General features: G+C 29.6%; 1 protein-coding gene and 3 non-coding genes across 4 annotated transcripts in view; 3 read left to right on the top strand and 1 right to left on the bottom strand.

The window, feature by feature from the left end:
* The first annotated feature begins 9,493 nt into the window (after positions 1–9,493).
* LOC109594456 (uncharacterized) overlaps positions 9,494–21,482 on the top strand; it is a 34,558-nt gene continuing 22,569 nt past the window's right edge. Inside the window, exons 1-2 of the mRNA XM_020009676.2 lie at positions 9,494–9,726; positions 16,957–17,153. Of these exons, the coding sequence (XP_019865235.2) occupies positions 9,494–9,726; positions 16,957–17,153 (430 nt within the window). The remainder of the gene's footprint in view (positions 9,727–16,956; positions 17,154–21,482) is intronic.
* Trnac-gca (transfer RNA cysteine (anticodon GCA)) lies at positions 17,671–17,742 on the top strand. Its single transcript has one exon. It is a non-coding gene; the product is annotated as a tRNA-Cys (tRNA).
* On the bottom strand, positions 19,393–19,464 carry Trnac-gca (transfer RNA cysteine (anticodon GCA)). Its single transcript has one exon. It is a non-coding gene; the product is annotated as a tRNA-Cys (tRNA).
* Trnac-gca (transfer RNA cysteine (anticodon GCA)) lies at positions 19,599–19,670 on the top strand. Its single transcript has one exon. It is a non-coding gene; the product is annotated as a tRNA-Cys (tRNA).

Here is a 21,482-nt window from a genome sequence, read left to right as displayed (position 1 = left end):
ATATTACAATTATATTTTTGCTTTATTTAATTAAGAATTAATTTGAAGTAATAATTAATGAAAAATTAAAAATACATATAATATAAAATACAATAATGTTATTTCTATTTTCTAAATTTATTTGAAAAATATAATTTTCTAGTATATATTTGTTTCAATAAAATGTTTCAGTTATATCTTATCTGTTTATAATTAAAACTTCGAAAAGTGTTGCTTAATTTTTTATTTAAATTTCAAATAAAATTTTATATCTTAATTATTTTATGTTTAATATTGCTAATATAATTTACTATAATTTTAAAATAGTTTATCTCACTTTTCCTTAAATATTATGTGCAATAACAAAAACATTTCGAAATATCCCTCAAATTGAATTATCTGCATCAAAATATTTCAAATATAGACTTTATATAATCAGTAATTACTTTACATAACATTTCATAGTAATTCAACAATATTTGTACCTACGTGATATATGTACATACATTCCCTTTTAACACATTTTAACCCATCATAATCATTTTTATATAAGATAATAATCACTCACAATTTGTTTAAACTATTAATTGTTAATATTTTACTATTATATAAGTTTGATATTTACACCAAACTATCATCAACACCTGCGTTTTTTATACTGGGTTTAAATTGTATAAGGTTGGAATCGATTTTATTCCTAATTGCATTTAAGACTGCAAACTACAGTGCTAGAAAAATATCCCTTTCGCCTATTAGTTTAAGTATTGATAATAACACACTTCATTTTTATCCAATCCATTATTGGATGTAACATGCAATTTATGTCGGCCTTCGCAAAATAATTGTCCTAACAATAATTCACAAATATTAAAACTTAAAACAGATTTATTCGTTTTTATAGATAGCTAATATTGAATGAGATATATAGATCTGCAATTAGCGCATACTTAGTTCATGGAATTGCCCCTGTATAAACAATTCATAATACCATAGAATTATTAAAATCAACTAGAAAGGCTGATTGAAATATCTAGTTGCATTTTAGTAATTTAATCAGCCTTTAAATTCTACACACACCTAATTATAGACAAATAAAAAATCGAATTAACATTTTTAGATTAATTACTGCATAAAAACGAACGTATAATTTGAATCTGTTGTTAAGGTGTTATTAGAGTGTGCTATGAAACTGAAAGTAATGACGTAAGGAATATGCAGTATATTATAATTTGTGTCTCAAATGGGACTCAGACCGGGGCTGAGGATGTTGGAAACAGGTGACTATTAGGTATCATTAACATTAAGCAATGTCACAGTCCGAAAACCTTGATACAAAACCGCCTCTAAACGGAGCGTGGCTCTGAGAACTGTTTCAGGAAGCAGCAATTTATTAATCGTCTGCGCCCACTAATACAGAGATCTGCTAATTGAATCTTTCTATACGACATAATGCAGTTGAATTAAGCCGCATTTGCATTACAATATTAAATAATGAAATTAGACCTCCTGTTAAGACTAGATTAGCTAAATTTAAAAATTACCCTTAATGATATCGGTATCGAACACTTTGTAAATCGCATCACCCAAACAATATTAACGACAATTGAAATAAAATGAAGTTGTTACTATGTGACTAGGCATAACTTTATTTGTGCACTCTTCTGTCGACCTCGTATTGTTGCTGCTGATAGTGCCGCTAGTTAATCATTTAAGATGCAACTGTGTAATAAATATGCTGGGAAACTTTAGGAGACTTAAAGTTTGCAAAATGTTTCAGGAAGTACGGATGTTACGTGTTCATTTAGATAAATTTAAGAGGCCGGTACCTAGAGTGGACTTCCTACATCTTTATCAAGGTCAATACAATGAAAATATAATGAGAGATTATATTTAGGGTTTAATAGGAGAAAGTATTCATGAACAAAAATACTTGTAGGGTTGACTCACAAACTTTATTCAATTAAATTGTAAAAATATAAAATTAAAATTTTATATAGAAAAACCAACGTTTTTATGGTATTATTATTCTTATGATTAATAGGAATCTTGGATGCTCTGGTAACTACATTGTTGTTAGACATTTGTGGTAAGGAACGTCTCATTTGAATATTATGTTTCAATCATTCAGTGGCTCTAAGAAAGGAAATAGTAGCAAAAATAAATACTCCTTTTCAGTTAAACTAATAACAATATTTAAGTGCATGTCTGGGGACGTACTACTAATGAGTCAAAGTCTATCATTATTATAATAGAAATTATTTTAAAAAGAGAAAAATTGAATTTCAGAAACGAATACTCTATATTGAATCTGATGATGTATAGTTCAATCACATGATTTAATTAATAACAAAAAACAAAGTACAGATTTTACACGCTTACACTTTTTTATTCGGGTTATTTCTGATTCTTCAGAAATCTAATATTCTTGCCAATGAATACTTTGTCTGATGTATATGCAACCAATGTTACACCAATTGCTAAAACGAACTTGAATTGTCAATGATAATATTTATCATTTATGAATAACAAAATACATATTTTAATGTTATTTATTGCTAAAGAGTTTTGAAGTATGAGAGAGTTCTTTGTCAAATGTTAAAAAATCTAATAGTGATTCATCATGAAGATCCAAACATCATGATCATCTTATTAATTTTATATATTAACTTAAATTATTATATATGAAAAAATATAATATAAATGATTTGAATTCAAATTACATAAAAATAAAAATAAAAATTATATTCATATATAAACTTAATAATTTAATAATAAAATAAATATTTTAATATTATATATTGTTAAAGTATTCTAAAGGTGTGGGAGAAATGCATATTTTTCAACTCTAGCCTCGTCGGTAAAGGATATTAATTAAAATGTTTGAATTAATTTTCACATGATGATACAAAGGAAAAGTAATTTTTATGTTGTTTAAGGTACTAAAATATTTCAGCAAGTTCTTTATTAATTGTTTAAAAAAATAAAAATAATCTAAGAAATAAAGTTTAAATTTTAGAGCAAAAGTGTATATAGATGTTTGTTAATTTTAAAATTATTTATTTTAAGTGTTATTAAAACTAATAATAAATTGTAATTTAAAGTGTTTCATATTAAGAAGATGCAAATGTGATAATAAATTTAAATCATTATAAAAGTATCATATAAAATTATGATAAAATATCATATTGCAAATTATGACAATCCAATCGAGTTACCAAAAACACGAAAACTCCCATCAGATTGCGGTAGATAATCGGATGTTGCTCGTGTAAGTGAGCCAATAGAAAACGAAACAAAAACCAACAACGAAACATACTTTTACTGCGTCCGAAAATGTGTAAACAGGTTTTAACTTACCATCAAGATCGTCGCAATTAATTGCATTGATTGGCTTTCTATATGTAAACTGCTCTATTTAATGCTGTTAAAAATTGGTCCATTCGTACCTTACAGTAAATAATCGTTAATTGTGATCGTTTTTACATATTCCGATGAACATTTCGGGTATTAGGCCAACGTAACGTTTAATACGTCAATTAAAGATGGTTCGAAAGATTACCGTAATTACGAAAATTAAATGATCTATTAAAATCACGATGCACGAGAAAATTGATGTGCACGTTTAATAGAAATGCCACAGATTCATCGACCGTGGAACGATGCAGAAAGTGCACTAAGTAGGTGTACAAAAAAGTTCAAATCACACAATGGTCTCGATTTGTTTAAGTAAAAGTACTCGTGTTTGCCGTCCACTCTCATTTTTTTCCTTCCGATTCACGATGTTACCATCGTTGAGGGATTATTTGTTTGAACGGTACGTCCGAAGAACCAGTTGTCCAAATATTATGCACGTGCATATGGCGAATCTTCTGGGAAAAGAAAGTTGTTTGTATAATTCATCAAGTGATTTTATGGACTTTTAATTTTGGTTCGCCGGTTTATGATGCTGCAGCTTTTCGGTATAATGTATGTTAACCTTGTCACAAAAATCTACTTATTATACAAGCCGGTCATAAATCATATTGATGAGTATCGCTGCATTTTTACTGGATCCGGTTTTTAATTAGCGTTAATTAATGGGTAGTCCAAAATCGACATTATCTGTAACAATCGATAAAATGGAGGAAATCAGACTGATAAAGTGAACAATAAACGGTGTATAAATGCGCAATCTCTCTGTTTATTACGGATATATACATATAAATTTCTGGAGTAACTTTCCTTTAAGGTGCACATATTAATTCAAATGCCACATTAAATCAGAGATTCAGCCGTTCGATCTCGTAAGATGTTGTCAAGTTTCTTCTGAAACTCAATTGCTGTGTCTGTTTGTTAGAAGTAAGATTTTCGAGTTTTAACTTGACATTTTAATGAATTGCTTTATTTATATTTAACCGTAAGGAATAGCTTTGTAAAGAAGAAAGAATGTACTTTTGGTACAATATTTCTGTGCCAGTAAATGTAATAAATATTGTCTTCATCTTCCTTTTCTTCTGTATTTCAACTTGCCATTTTTAATTAATTTCTATGTTCATATTTAACAGTAATGAATATATTTGTAAAGAACAAGTCTGGTAATATTAATGCCAGTAAATGAAGTAATAAATAATGTCTTCATCTTCCTTTTTTCTTTTCTTCTGAAATTCAATTGTTATTGACATAATTTAGTTAAAAATATCTGCTCATCTTTAATAAATTTATTTTGTATTTTGTTTTGAGTTTCGTTTATCATTTTTTAATGAATTTCTTTGTTTTTATTTAACAATAAGATATATCTTTAGTAAGAAAAAAATGGTATTAGTACAGCATTTCTGAGCTAATAACTTTTCTTCTGTAATATAGTTGTTATTGATATTATTTTTGTCATCGATCGATGTGAAAATGTATATTGATTACTAACTTCATTTTGTTCTTGTCCTCACAACGACAAATATCATTAATAAATTCATTCATCAATACATAACACTAGTTTTTTCAAGGATCAAATTTATTTTTTATTCTTCTTCTGTCACCATCAGTTACCGCTGGAATGGGGGAAACCATTAGTACGGCAACAACGTTCAGGGACGTCTATGAAATATCTCATCTTAGACCGTACGAAGAGAAGAGAGAAGAACCTTCGGGCGTCTGGTGGACCACTTCTTGTCAAGAACGTTGGAAACGGAAGTAGCGCAGCGCCGCGAAGAAATTCACCTGTGACCGAGATTGCGATGAGACAAGCCTTTTTTTACCAGAATTTCTGCGGCACGCTCCAGAATGCGACGAGGCGAATTATGCAGTTTGTTTTTGGCGGAACCCGGAATTTCTAATCATAATCTAGAGGAAATTATGAATAATTTGTATTTTGTGAGAAGGAAATGTGATATTAATAGTAATGAGTAATAAAGACGTTCATAATGGGTGCTTAAGTTGTTAAGTTATAAATTTGAATAAAATTCCATTACGAATTAATGATCTACGCTAATTAATAATTTTCTTGATTAGCCACACTTTAAACACTCTCTTCTTTAACATGAATTTTAGGAACCTTGTTAAATTTATATGCTCATTAATTCAATACCTATTTACATGTTACGTGTGTGCTATTGAACAGTTGAACAAAATCAAAAATTAGTCGTTAATAGTTTTGCTTGGCTAATACGATTAGTAAAATGATTTATAAAACTACCGTATTTCATATTTTTTCACTTTCTAGCAATTTTAGTAGATCATTATCTTCACTTATCTATATTAACAAAACCTCTTAATTTCAAATACACTGTTTAAATGGTGCCTTCCGCAACGATTTAGATTATAATTAAAATTACTTTCATGTATTAAATATGGATTAGTTTCAGTTGGATATTGAATACAACAAGGAACAGGAGTTTCTACTTTTGTTAAAAGTTTTTTACATCATCTAATTTAATTAACAGTAGTTTTTATGGAAATATTAAATATTGCTAGTACCTGATAGAAATCACATCTTGTCTTTTCTGTTATGTTTCAACATGACATTTTTAAAGCATTTTTTTTATTTTTACTAAACATTTAAATATTTTAAATAGAAAATAATTATAGAATAGATAAGTAAGTTGGCACTATTAGTCTAGTGCATCTGTGTTAATTACAGAAGTGTTATTTTCTGAAATTCAATTGTTATTATTCTAGTGTAAAATTTCTGTTGATCTTCAATAAATTTATTTTGTCTTTTCTTTTGAGATCCATCTTGACATTTTTAAAGCTTTTATTTTTTATTTTACAATAAGGAATATCGTTATAAAGAAGAAATATAGTACCACTAGCACATAATTTCTGTGTGTTACTGAAGTAATTAATATTGTCCTTCATGTTCCTTTTCTTTCTTCTTTTTTTATTTTTTGCTATTTTAGTACAAAATTTCTGCCAATTTTCAATGAATTTATGTTGTCTTTTTTTGAGTTTTTATTTAACATTAAGAAGTATATTTATAAAGAAGACACGTGGTACTATTAGTATAGAATTTCTGTGACATTAAATGAAGTATTAAATATTGTCTACATCTTCCTTTTCTTCAATCAAATTTCTGTGCATAACTTATCTTTATTTTCCTTTTCTACTTTTTTCTTGAAATACAATTATTCTTTTTATTATTTTAGAGGAAAATTTATCATATATTTTCTTTTGAGTTTCAATTTTTTTTAATATTTTTTGTTTTTATTTAACAATAAAGAAAATTGGCTTTTTCTCCTTCCTAGCATCTATTAGAAACCAAAAACCAAACCAGCGATTTTCTCAAGCACTGCGAAGTTGGTTAAACCCATACAAAATGAAAATTCCCATTGAACATGTTAAACATAAATTTCTAATGTGAAAACTGCGTTTTAAAGTGTACCGGCGCACCTTTCTGTGTTTCTCTCTCTGTTTGGCGTTTGTTATTCCGCCCCGAGAGTTCACATTTCACCGGCGAGACACGATCATTTTTTTTCCTAATCCGCCGATGATTCCTCTCTTGTTTGTATGACACGAATCCGTCCATATCTAGATTCAAATGATAAGAAATCTCTGTACGACGTCATTTTTTTCCATACGATCGGAGTGAATGTCGCTTAGAAATGGAGAAGAATAATGACTAATTAATGGGACGTTGGATGAATAATTTTTAGCAAGTGTAACGTGTGTCTATTTAATATGTATGTTTGAATGAATTTAGTTTACGCTCCAAAAAATTGTACAATTTCTACTAATTCCAAAAAAAAGTTTCAATCAATGACGTTATTATGAAAACAAGAGTGCATGCCACTAATTTCTAGAAGGAGAACTGTCACAATATTAACACATTTATCTTTAAAAAAATTACTTTCACTATAGCCTCCACTGGTTAATCCCCACAAAAATGTCTGCTTCCTCTTGGAAAACAAGATGAAAAGTTACATTTAACAAAAGTTAAATAATACTGAACAAATCCTCTACTGAATCTATTGATGCCATTCTCAGTAATAATGGTTGACCCACTTGCCTCCACATATTGTGTGGTACAAGGAAGATGCAGATAAAACTTAAATTGTTTTATTGATGTATTATAAGTTATTGTTAATACACATTGTATCCATTACCGTTGCATAATTCGGCAAGAACATTTGTCGCTCGAAAGCAAAAACAATTGAACCATAGAAATAATATGTAAATAGAAAGTGATTCCACATACGAATTTGATATGTAACACATCAATAAAACAACAATGTAACACTGTGTAAGCAATGCAATAAAAATAAAAGCGACGATATTCGTTGTCGGTTCACCACGCATGAAATTTTATGGACGGAGTGGTGGATTTTTGCAAAAGGAAACAGTAATCAGCCTGGGAAATGAATAATAAAAAACCGATTATTACACGTAAAATTTAACACGATATATTTTAATCAGATAATTTGCATCCTCTTCCTTTTTTTCACAGTGAAAGAACAAGAAGAATTCTTTTCATCTTACAAGTTAAATGCGTAATGTTAAGTTATAAATGTCTACACATTGGAATGAGAAAAAATATATAAATAATTATTAATAGTGACAACATTATTAAAACTAAGATTTTTTTACAGGGATTTCAATGCTTGGAACACGATGAACCAAAATATCTACATTGCCCAAAAATATATTATACAAATCATTTTTGTGTCTTGTAATTTTAATTTTTTAAATCAAACTTGTTAATTTTATATTTTTATTTTAATTAATTTTTATTTTTATCGTTTTTACATAAAAAATTAAACTTTATCTGTTTCAATTTTTGTTGGTTATTTTTTTTAATTAATAATTTAAAATAAACTCAAATTTAATTTTTCTTATCTGTGTTAATGGATTTTATTTTTTTACACTAGTTTTTTATTTTATGAATTTATCATTTTAATATTTAATTTAATAAAAATAGAAAAAAAAATTCAGTTATTGAATAACTTATCGAATTATAGTAAATTAAATGTATACCATGTAAGACATTGAAAGGGTTTTTTGAAAATTAGTTTTAAATATATTTTTGTTAATTAATAAAATATATTATATAAAGTAAGCCCAACTAAAATTTACTTTAAAATTTTAAATTCTAATTATTATGCGTTTTATGTGAATTGCAATAATTAATTAATGTAGAATTGTGTTTGTAAGTCAATAAACAGGTTTTTTATTTAATTTTAATAAGTAATTTTAGTTCTATTGCGTGTTTCGTGTATGTTCCATATATCAATATGCAGACCAAATAAAGTATATTTTATAATTAACTTTCTTTTAGTTGATTAATATTACGTAATTAAATAAGTAGTTTTGGTAAGTTTAAAATATAAAAATAAAAAAATTACCTTATACATTTATTACATTATATATGTATACTAAAATTTGAAAGTAAATTGTTGTATTGTTTAATCCATAATGGATAAATAAATAAATGTATTAAATACAGAAAAGTTTAAATAAACTTTTGTATTTATACAATGAGTTAATATTTATAATGAATTTAAGGTTAATTACCATTAGTATTTAATTTGTTTTTGGACTTATATAATTTGATTTAGTTAGATAAAAATAAATTAGTCTCAAGTTTATTTTAGTAAACTACATTGAACAATTTCATAAGCAGGAAACTAAAATTTCATCAGAATTTACATTAATTACATTATTTGCTATTTGTAATTTCCAACTACTATAATTTTCATTTCGTTACCAGATAACGATATCCAGATTTACATGAAATAATATTATTGATATAAAACTTACTTAATGTTGCCTTTTGAATATGTTAATATCATCCCATGATAACAATTAGAAATTGATGGGTGCATGTAATAACATTACATTGCAAGACGTAATTTGTTGCTGCCCATGTACGCAAATTGCGAACCATCAACCCCCGGTGACAACACGTCTTGGGCCGGAAAGTGTGTCAGTGTGCCGGACCGTCTTCGGCGTGCCGAAGAGCCGGAGGAGAGAACCTCCCTGGTACTGGCCGAAAGTCGGCAGCCTCTCTGCCGAGCTCCAACGGCCGCCGATCATTCAGATGTTGGCGATGAGAGAGTGCGGTGATCGTATACGTAGGGAGCGGGCGTCGCCGACGAGCCCGCGCCTGGTGCTTAGACGCGTGCTCGTGTTGTCCGAGGGACGGCAGTTCAGGGAGGCGGCTGCCGTCCTCCAGAGACTGGGGGCGGCGACGATAGCCGCCGTTGCAGGTGACATACCGCTGGATTTACTTGTGGAGGGTCTGCCTCATTCTGCGCAACTATTGGATACGCTGTTCAATAAGTGAGTCCCATTTTATTGGTCTGATGGTGACAGAAAAAAAGACTTCAGTTTATCATTACAAAAAATATGTGTGAATTGTCTTTTAACTAAATCTATGTTTAATTGGATATATTCTAAAATTAAAAATATAAGTTATTTATAAAAAAGATTTATAAAAAAGATTAATTAATATACATATTTGTATTATATTAAAAAAATAAAAATACTTTTTTCAATTAAAAAGTTCTATCTATAAAAATTAGGCAAATATTAAAAAATTAATATTCATGATTAATAAATTTTATACAACTTTCCAGAAAACATAAATTATAACCATATAATTCAAATTAAATTTATTAGAATTTTTGTGCAAAACATTGCATTTACTTATAATATGTTTGTATGTATATTAACATTAATTAATTTTTAAATAATAAAAATGTTTATCACATAATAATTTAATAAATAAAATTAAAGTACAACATATTTTTTTAATTTTTATGTTACTTTTTTATGTCGTTAAACATGAAATTTATCATAATCAGTGTAACTAATTAATAAACAATATTTAAAGTTCTAGAAAACTATATAATTAAAAGGTTCAATTAAATTTATTATATTTTTTGAACAAAAAAGTACTATAAATTTTATTACTATTATACACATAATATTATTAAATATTTATATTAATTTTTAAATAATGAGACAGACATTTCAATTTTTTATTAAAAAATATATAAAATTAAAAAATACACTCTAGATTATTTTCAATTTTTATAAAAAATAATGTATTTATATAAATGTTTTATATAAAAAATAAAGATATAAACAAAAACAAATTATGTTTTACAATTTCGTGTCTTTCAACGTGAAATTTATCAAAAAAAGTAAAATAATTAAAAAGTTCTATTATTAGAAATAAGTTTTATATAACTTTCTAGAAAACTAAAATATGGAATTAAAGAGTTCAAATTAAGTTTATATAAAATTTTGGGACAAAAAATGTTCAAAAAAGTATTATATATTTATAAATAAATAAAATAAAATACAGTGTATATTTTTTTCAATTAATATAAAAATGTATCTAGATTTTCATAAAAGAAAGATAAAAAAAGGTAAAAGTATACGATTTTTTACAGTTTTATTTTATGTAATCTTTTTAAGAAACTTTGATGTATGGAATTAAACTTGTATTATATATTAATTTTTAAATAATAAAATAGATAATGTAGTATTTCTAATTTCTGTAAAAAATCGAATTATTTTTTATAAAAGGATTAATAATAAATTATTTTCTTATTAAATGACAGGTATTTAATTATATTTTAATAAAATTGTAATGTAAAAAATTATATTCTACAATTTGAAATATAAATAATTAAAGATATTTATATTTATTGTCAATTTATAAATTAATGTATTGTTTTCCTCGTAAATGGTGCAGTTTCTCAAGAATATTGTAAAATTAAAGAAATTTTACAGTTGTTAGTAATCAATGACTTATAATAATAATTTCTCACTATTCTATCTCACCAATACTTCACACATGATTTCAATTGCCGATAATTCCTACGATTTCTAATTTAATACAATCGAAACAAATGACTATAATCAAAATAAATTTAATATTTTGTATTTTATAATTGTGATTATTATATCTTTTTGTTATGCCTGTCTTGCTGGAATAAAGTGTTGTTATAATTATTATATTAATAAGAAAGGTACAACAAAAATTCTAATTATGTATTCGGCGGGAAACTTCAATATGAATACAGGAAATTTTGATCTCGATGATAAAAATATTAACAAAAAATTGATCTCATTTTAAAAATATTAGTCCCAAGGCAAATTTTAAATTTGGCAATAATTCATTATCACCATCATCAACCAAGATCCCAATTAACGCACTAAAATAACCAGAATAAAAAATAATGATATAAAAGATAATTAAAATAAACTTAAAAATTCTTTCCCAAGACCAATAGTTTAATTTATATAGTTTTGTTTCCTTTAATTACGGATTTAACACACGATACGATCTGAAAGTACATTTCATCATTTCATCTCCTTCCGGTACTTGACAACAGAAACATTGTTTCAAGATTACGTGAGATTTCCCTTTTGATGATTCTTCGTGTTAGTACAATAAAGTTCATTTAATTCCATTGGCACCGCATTTATCTGCTAGATCAAACTTTCATTTGAACAGATGCTTAAAATTAACAGTTTTTGTTGACAACAATAAAATCGGCGAAACTGAGCTTTGAGTTATTTATGTATTGGGACGGAATTCAATTTCACTTTTTGTGGTATACAACAGGGGAAATATTACAAGGAATTTGTAGTGAGTAATTAACATTTTAATTCCTTTTGTGCTGGCTAAAACTAGTTGGGTGTTTGTCGTTTGGTGATGCGGCTAAAAATGAATGCTCCATTAAGCGAAATAATGGCCCAGGAACTAGCATTAAAGTACAATAAACCTGGGATTAGAAGACACAATTAGGTGGCATCCACTAATTGGACATACACACAAACAACGGTTTCTCTGGAAATAAAAAATGGGCATTGTGACTGCACCAAAATTACCATAAGATTTTTATGGGATACCATAAATAAAATAACATGACTGAAATGTACCGTTTTTTTGTTCATATGTTCGTGTAGTTTGGAATATGTCTTGCAGACGTTTTTATGGATGTTATCAAATTTTTACTGTGTGATGGTAATCTTAAAATGTGACCAGAAACAGTTGCGATACCTGAAACTGTTGTGCAATAATATTTTAAACTTTCGTTTTCTTTGAAAAAATTTTTATTTTGGACAACCAACGGGATCAAGAAAAAATATTTATTCATTGCTACGTGTTGGAGAGAAGATCTTTCGTACATTATTTGGAAGGATCTAGATAGTTTAACAAATATAATTATTATTGTTTGAGATATTTCCTTAAGAACTTATCTTGATGCATGATTTCTTCGCAAAATACATTTACAGAATCTGGACCCACAAAATCAATGGGTGCAATAAAACCTAAGTAAATACCTGATCCTCGTTCACGTTTCGCCTTTGACCTTAAGTTATTAACCTAGATAGGACGGGAGAGAATTGTTTTTAATTGTACGCCTTGAACAATTAGATGCAGTTACCGAGCTTTCCGTGTCCACAAATCAACGGTGAAATCGTCAATCTTCCGAAGACAGAGTAGCATTTAATCGATGGCGATTGATAATAAATTGGTACATAATTGATGTAATTAAACCGGGAATTAGCTGTACAATATGGGTGCTGTGATCACTTATTCAAATGTCAGTTTGTGAGCTATGTAAATATTGGTAACTGTACGTCGATGCTACTGACAGCCAAAGTGTTAAAAAACATTACATATAAGATGAACTGTAAATTTTAATATATTTATTGTTAGTTATAATCTTTTAAAAAAATATATTAAAAATTAAAATATGCAATACAGATACAATATGAAATTTATCATAAAAATAATTAAAAAATTGTGTTGTAATTATTATTATTTTCTTCAATTAGAAAAGTTTAAATTATGGAATTAAAGATGTCATATTAAACTTAATTTTTGAACAAAAAGTCTACACTTAAAATGATAATCTGTGGACTATGTAAACGTTAATAACTGAACTGAACTGAACTGAACTGAACTGTAAGAAACCATGCTAGTTTTGGTCTGTTTCATAAAAGTTAAAATAGTCAATTAGAAATATAAGAAATTTTTAAGAATATTTTCATTTCACATAATAATAATTTTATGAGATTATGGTTGTTGAAAGTAACTGTAAAATGCATAAGACTTGTAATTATAACATGTAAATTCGCGCCTTTCAATGTGTAAAGTAAATTGCATTCATGTGCCGATCATAAATACAATGAAGATACTAATCTAAATTACTTCGGTGCTGGAGAACACAATGCGTTCAAATCATTGTTGAATGATGTGGCTCAGAAACTGTTTGTACAGAAAATTTGTTCATAACTCCTTTGTCAGTCCCAGCAGATTAAGTAAATATGAATAATGTAGAAGTAACAGAGGAAAACAATGCAAATTTAGTAATTACGATTGCACCTGACAAAATTATGAGCTGAGAACCATAATACACGTCAAGTGCTGATCCCAAGATTGAAAATCCACAATTTCATATTGTTCACATGCCGCAATTGGGTCAGCAACACAAAATCACGTATCGAAATTACAGCCTACCAAGGTACCATCTATTTTGAGGTCAGATGTCCCATACGATCCGTATCCATTACGACTGGTAGTAGCAATGGAAAGTAAATTGTTTTCGTTCGTGTAACGGTTTTACCATTAAAAAACATAAATCAATGTAGCCATTAAATGTTCCGCGGTCGTCTTCAATTCTAATGCGGATCTTCGGTTTTTGGTCGGAGGAAAAGTAAGAGTTTCATTTCCTGAATCGACGCAAACCTAAAAAAACAGTAAATTGCACCTCCATCAATCGAAGCAAATGCTGCAGTAAATCAAAATTGGATAGAAAATTGCAGTAACTCGAAGACGCTTTTACAGTTTTTAAAAAGTATGTGTATGTCCTCCCGTTAGACGTGTGATTCGATAACTGCTTCTAAATCAAATAAGATTATCCAACCCATGAATCTTCGTAACTGTCTGTTGAGACACAGCTCTTGGGTTGGATGACAGTAAGAAAGGTCATTAGCTCGATTAGCCCAACACCTGTACGAACACCGTTAGGTCACAGAATCACAATAAACTTGATACACAATCGTTGACTAATTAATGTCATTTTTTATATGTTGGTGCCATCAAAATTTCTGGTTTAATTACATTCTTTTCGAACAATTAACCATGGGAGTTTGGGGCGTATCTTGGAGCTGAATGAAACTTATCTTCTGTTAATTATTCAAAACTGCAGGTTAATTGTTAGATGATGTTTGCTCAATTTTAGACATAACGTGTTTATTATTGCGAAAAATTATTAACGTTAATAAGCTTAAAATGTAGAAACCAAAGTAAAAAAAACACTAAGAAATGACACACAAAGAGTAATTCATCAGTCATATGGTTGTAAATAAATATTTTTTAAGTAAAAACACTGCTTTCAAGTCACACCTGTTTAAAGCCTCCTTCATAATTTAACTGTAATTGAAAATAAGATTTCATATATTTTGTTGGCGAAAAAAAAAATATTATTAGATACTCTCTAATGTGAGCTTGATTATTTCATTAATATTGTAATTGCGTGAGATAAACGCTTTAAAATCAGGACGGATATTCTTGATGATGAAATGTAACACTCTCAATTTAAGAAGGAAGATTCCAGCTTAAATTATCACTTTCATGCTTCAGGACTCAGACGTCTAATCGCACGTTAAATATATTTAATTATATAGAATTATAAAAGCTATCAATTACACGTAGAAAGAAGGTAGGATAATTGTTTGCAATTTGCTCCAAGAATATGTGTGCTTCCAAAAAACTTGATGTAATTACATAGTGCACAACTGGAACACACAATATAAACTAGTCACAATGAAATGGGTATCAATATTTAAAATGTGAACAGTTTACACATTAGTTACACACTTCAGTATATTTTAATGTAATGTAATTTTATTATTTTTTTTTTAATATTTATAGAAAAACTAAAATAATTGAAATTTATCATAAAATGCTTCAGAATAGACTCGTTTAATTCGAGAATAACATTGTTTATTGGTCGTATTCAGTATGCTGTGTCATGAACAACGGTCCTCTTGGGAGACCTATTGCACAAAGAAGACATTCCAATAAAAAGTTACAAAAACTTTTTGAAGTGATACCTATTTAATTGTGACTAGTTTTTATTACACAATTGTTGTTCTACTAGAAAATATTAATCCCATAACGTCATCATTTGAGCAAACATTAAAAAAGTCACAATGAAAGAAAAATGTAACCCCAAAAACCATTGAATCAAATCACAATCCGTTGGAGCAAATTGATCGTTTGTTTTTCGTTCTCTGCGTTTACAATGACCATCGGGTCGTTTCTAAACTTGCAACTTGGGTTTCATGAGAACCGGTGACACCGAAACTGCTTAACGCCTCACGAAGCAGAAGTAAAACTTGTTCCCAGTGAAAATCGAATCCGAAACGCAATTCACACCCAGAGCTTTCGATTTCTTCACTCGTAAATGTATTTGGTGTGTTTATTATGGTAACGACTATCGAATTATGTCATTCCGAAACCGCGGCCAATTAATTACGGGACTTACATTGTCAAGTTCGTGTGCGGTTTGCTTGGTTGTAAAGTGTATGTTGATTTTTTTACTATAATTGACTGAAAGCACGTGCAGTTTGAATGAATATTAAATGATGGTCTATGGTAAGCACGCGCTGTTAATCTGGCCAACCGAATCTAGATCACAACGTTTGGATTTATGATCAGTTGTGGCAGTAGCAATTGGTGCTGTTAGAAATTTGAATGATTTATGAGCTTTGGAGCGTTTATCTTTGTACTTTCTACTGTGATTAAATATTTTCTAGAGTTATGTTCATGAAGGGGTGTGCTATAATGACTAGAAACTGAAATCGAGATTATAATTCTTCGAAATCTAGACAGTTAACAGTGGAAAGAACATACAATTCTGGGTTAATCGGAACCCAAAAACTCATTAATAGATTGATCTCCAACAGAAGAAAGGCAGATTATTAACAACTAAAAGTAGAAATATAAATTGCTTCCATCAATATTCCACTTGACAGTGAATGAAACCGAAATCGGCGTGATAAAAAAATTAAGTGAAAGACAATCCATTAGTGGAGTTAATCAATAAATTTATTTTGACATTAATCATATGTCCTACATTATAATACTTCGAGTGAATCAAATGCGTGTGGTACTTTACAAGAGAAGAAAGTCTTTGCTACAAGATTTGACCGTTCTTTCATTTAATTGATGTCGGTATTGTTTTTCTAAATGGCTTTAAGTGGGTCAAATCGGATGACTAAAATCACTTGAATTTTTTTGGTGTTTAGTTTAAATTCATTAACATAAATCTTTAGTAAAAAATTAATAAATAAATAACTATAAAAACTATATTTTTACAATTCATCACTTATACGTTTTGAATTGTTGATATATTGACACGTGATAATTAAAAGATACAAATAAAAATATTGTTACTTTGTTATATTCAATAAGGAAATGAAGAATGTGTGTATAATGTTAATAAAAATGGAAAATAATTTTTTATTAAATATTTCTAGGTTAATAGCGTCCGGTCAGAGGCCAAACTTGAACGCTGAACAGGTAGTGTGGCAGTTGGTCAGATTGTTCGCCTCTCACGATGATCCGACGCTCAAGACGAAAGTAGCGAGGCTGGCGAAGACGCTCGTCGATTATCAGCCGGAAATGCAGAGGATGTTGTCGAATAGGAAAAAGGCATTGGAACAAGCAGTTCAAGGTAAACAATAAGTTATTTTTGATAATTTTTTGACATCTGATGTATTAGAATTTTTTAATTAGTAAGTTAAAAAGGAAAAATACATAAATTAAATTTATATACTACATATTTTGTTTTATACAATACTATGAAAACTAGTACATTCTTATTCTATCAAATGTCACACATATTTGAGCAGAACATAAATATAACAACTTTAATTTTGAAAGGGATTTTTATTAATTAAATTTGTGTTATTTAATATACCAAGTTTTTATTCCTTCAAGCTTCTTGAATTGATTTGATGAGTTCATTTAAATTAGGATTTCAGCAAGTCCCACGCCTTTAATTTCAGTTGACAGATTTTATCATTTTAAACATTAAATCTTTAAATTTTGAACAAAGTTTAGTAAGTTGGTACTATGTATTTGTTTAAAAATCAACAAATGATAATATTTCTAATTGAGTTATCAATTATTTATATCTGGATATAAAGATGTGTTATATAAATTACTCAGAAGATACAGAATTATCAACAGGGGATATAGCTCAGTGGTAGAGCATTCGACTGCAGATCGAGAGGTCCCCGGTTCAAACCCGGGTGTCCCCTAGTTATTCTTTTGTTTTTTACATTATTTCTTTCATTCTACTTTTATACAAATAATAATAATTAGAAAACTTTCCTTACGGACGTTTCTACTTCTATTTTGAAGTTTTGCAACATTTCAAAATACACATCTTACACATGTTCAATTTCCTATCGCTTTATACCTGCAACAAAATGCAAATAGGTTTCTCACCTCTCTCCTACAATCAACACTTTCTATCCATTATATCGCAAACAATGATTGTGTTTGCAAAATAAATAACTGCCACTGTCCGACAAGAAATCCATTCCATCTGGTCGAAGTAACATTGCAGACGAATTAAAACTGTGAAATCGACAAATACTAGGAAATGTTTTTGCCATTGTCCAAAGATGTGCAGAAAAATTGGGTCGATTGTTAGAGAGTTCATTAGGTGATTTTACCACCGTATTTAGTAGTCATTACATTCTTATTGTCATGATTTTCTTGTCAGTTCGACCATTAATTTTTATTCGCACTGTAATTAAAGCAAAAATCAAAAATAATGGTACGACTTTTTTATAGCAGTTGGACCAATTTTGTTCCAGCTCAGATAATATTTATCTCTTACAAAACATCCTGTAAAATATTAATTACATATTTCCCATAATATTTTGTTAAAAAAATAATTTGCCAACAAATAATTGGTCTAATTAACCTAAGATATACTTGTGTAAATGAATTTAAATTTTCTCAAAGTAATTATGGGAAAGTACTTATGTTAGAAGGAAACATCTAATTTTGTTGTTCGATAAAATTAAACAAATAAGCAGTCAAATTAAAAATTTCTCTACTAATTTAATTTATTAGGTTCAACAATTCAATGACCTGACATAAAAATGCACAACGTTTGCTAATTAATTTATTCTGCGTGTTTTATTTTATTACATCATTATTTTAGTAACATAAATTAAGTTAGTAAACATTTTTTTAATTAAATTTGCCGCCAACAAACATATTAATCCTAATTTGAACATTGGAGGTTTATTATTTAAGTTTAGTCCCTTCGTTCTTTTATGTCCTGGGTTTCTTAAAATTGTTTTTTTTCTCCCTGCCAGTTACTTTCTTTGACCTCTGCAATAAAAACATTTGATTAATCATCTCCCCAATACAAATTATTTTTAAATGACGACATGTGTTTGATATCTTGCGAATAAAAGACGTAGAATTATAGATTGTGTTTGTTCCCATCGAATAACAGAAAGTGACTGAGATGTTTCTTTTCTTCCGATTGCATAACAGTTGTTAAATGCCTTATGGAAGATGTTACAGTTAGATTTTGTGCTGCTTTACACGGATAATTCTTATGTTTGTCGAGTCGAGTTGGACCAGTAATCGATGTTTATTTATTAATATTCACTTTCCGTTTCTGACGAGAGTGTTTAAACAATTGAAAGTGATAAATTAAAATATAATTAATATTTGCAAATTTTATAAATGTACTTTTATACTTAAAGTGGTTTATTTGTAGAATAATTGTTTGTTATCGAATTTGAGATTACCTTTTATAAGCTGATTATTTAAATTGTTGTTAGTTATCCATATCAACGACTATAAATCGCATATGATTTTTAAGTTTTATCTATGTTAAAAATGACAAAAATTTAGTTTATTGTAATTATAAAAAAGTATTTAGGGGACACCCGGGTTTGAACCGGGGACCTCTCGATCTGCAGTCGAATGCTCTACCACTGAGCTATATCCCCTGTATTTATTTAAAACAATATATCAGTAGACAATTAATATTATCGGTTTATTAACCCACATGCCAAATCTACCCACATACTGCATTCTGTTTAATAGTTCAAAAAATACGACTAAAGTGATACTTTCAATAAGAGGGGATATAGCTCAGTGGTAGAGCATTCGACTGCAGATCGAGAGGTCCCCGGTTCAAACCCGGGTGTCCCCTGTTAGATTTTTTTTAAATTTTCAAACACATTTCTTGCTAGCTTAATTGAGAAATAGTATTTAATTAACTAAAGAGAGAAGTGGATTCATTCACACTCAATCTAAAAATAGCTAGGAACAAAACTACTAAGGTAACAAAAACCAAACCACCAGCAGATGATCTTCCAGATGATATAACAGAAGCTATCAAAACAAAAAACTACCACAAAAAACGTTGGCACAAATACAAACTCGACAATGACAAACAAATAATGAACCGGCTCAAAAACGAAATTACATATAAAATCGGGCAACACAGAAATAACGTGTGGCGGGACCTTCTGGGCAGGCTCCAAGCCACGGATTGCTCCTTATGGAGATACGTAAAGAAACTAAAAGGGGAACGTCCTATATACCCGACCATCCTCTACAACAACATCGAGCACATGTCCAACAAATCTAAAGCTACAGCCAACTCCACACACTTTGCAGAAATTCATAAAACTGATACGACAAACCTCACACCGGAACAAAACTACATACAGCAAATGGCTCAGAATATACACAAAGCTCAACCAGAGGTAATTCAAAACAATGAACTTGCTAAACTACTCACAAGGCCGAGCGAAGTGCAGCAAATTCTGCGAAAGCTGCCAAATAACAAAGCTCCAGGACCAGACGGTATCCAATACATCCTTTTAAAAAACATACCAAGGAAGACACTGGTCCATCTAACCTATATTATCAATGGTATTATTAGGCTGCAATACTTCCCAGAACAATGGAAGCACGCTGTGGTTATCCCCGTACTAAAGCCCGGTAAACCGCCACATAACCCCAACTTATACAGGCCAATATCGCTACTAAGCTCTATTTCCAAGGTAGCCGAAAGAGTTATACTGCGACGCCTGGAAACAGCCGACTCACACCTACACATAACACCACACGAGCAGTTCGGATTCCGCCCCAAACATGGCACAGTCCTGCAGGTGGCGCGAATTGCTGAACACACTAAGAAGCACTGGAACTTCGGGAGAAACACAGTTGCACTCTTTTTAGATATGCAGAAAGCCTTCGATACCGTATGGTTGGATGGACTAGTGTATAAACTGGACCAGCTAAAACTGCCTAAATGTCTGGTCAAACTAATCGACTATCTACGAGGAAGGACCTTCCAGGTAAAAATCAGCGGGGAATTATCCGAAACACAAAACACTTCGGCAGGAGTACCACAAGGAACGGTGCTCGCACCAAAACTCTACAACTTCTATACCTCCGACATCCCTAAGTTTTCCCACACTAACTTGGCATTATACGCTGATGACACTGCCATCTACAGCTCGTCCTTTAGCTCACAGGTCGCCACCCAACAGATTAAAATCCATCTGGGCATGCTCACTGCGTTTTTTGAGAGATGGAAAATTAAAATAAATCCTGAAAAAACAGAATTGATCAACTTCACAAAAAAATACACTAACACAAGGATAGTATCTCCACCCACTATAGACGGAACCATCATTCCATGCAAAAAAGTCGTGAAATACTTAGGCACCTATCTGGACAATCGGCTGACCTTTAGACCTCATATAGACAAAATTAGACCAAAGATATTTGGTGCAATCAAGCCACTATTTCCCTTAATCTCTGCAAACAGCCCCATGAGTAGAGATAACAAAATTAACTTATACACCACAATCCTCCGACCCATCATGACATACGCATGCCCCATCTGGTGTGGAGCCTCAATAACCGCCATTAACATACTACAACGACTGCAAAACAAAATACTGAGAATGGCAATCAGCGCATCCCAGAGAAGCAGAACCCGACACAT

This window comes from Aethina tumida, chromosome 5 (genome assembly GCF_024364675.1).
Source record: "Aethina tumida isolate Nest 87 chromosome 5, icAetTumi1.1, whole genome shotgun sequence".
Lineage (NCBI taxonomy): Eukaryota > Metazoa > Arthropoda > Insecta > Coleoptera > Nitidulidae > Aethina > Aethina tumida.
The sequence above is the reverse complement of the archived record's forward strand: the minus strand, read 5'-3'. Positions and strand labels throughout refer to the sequence as shown.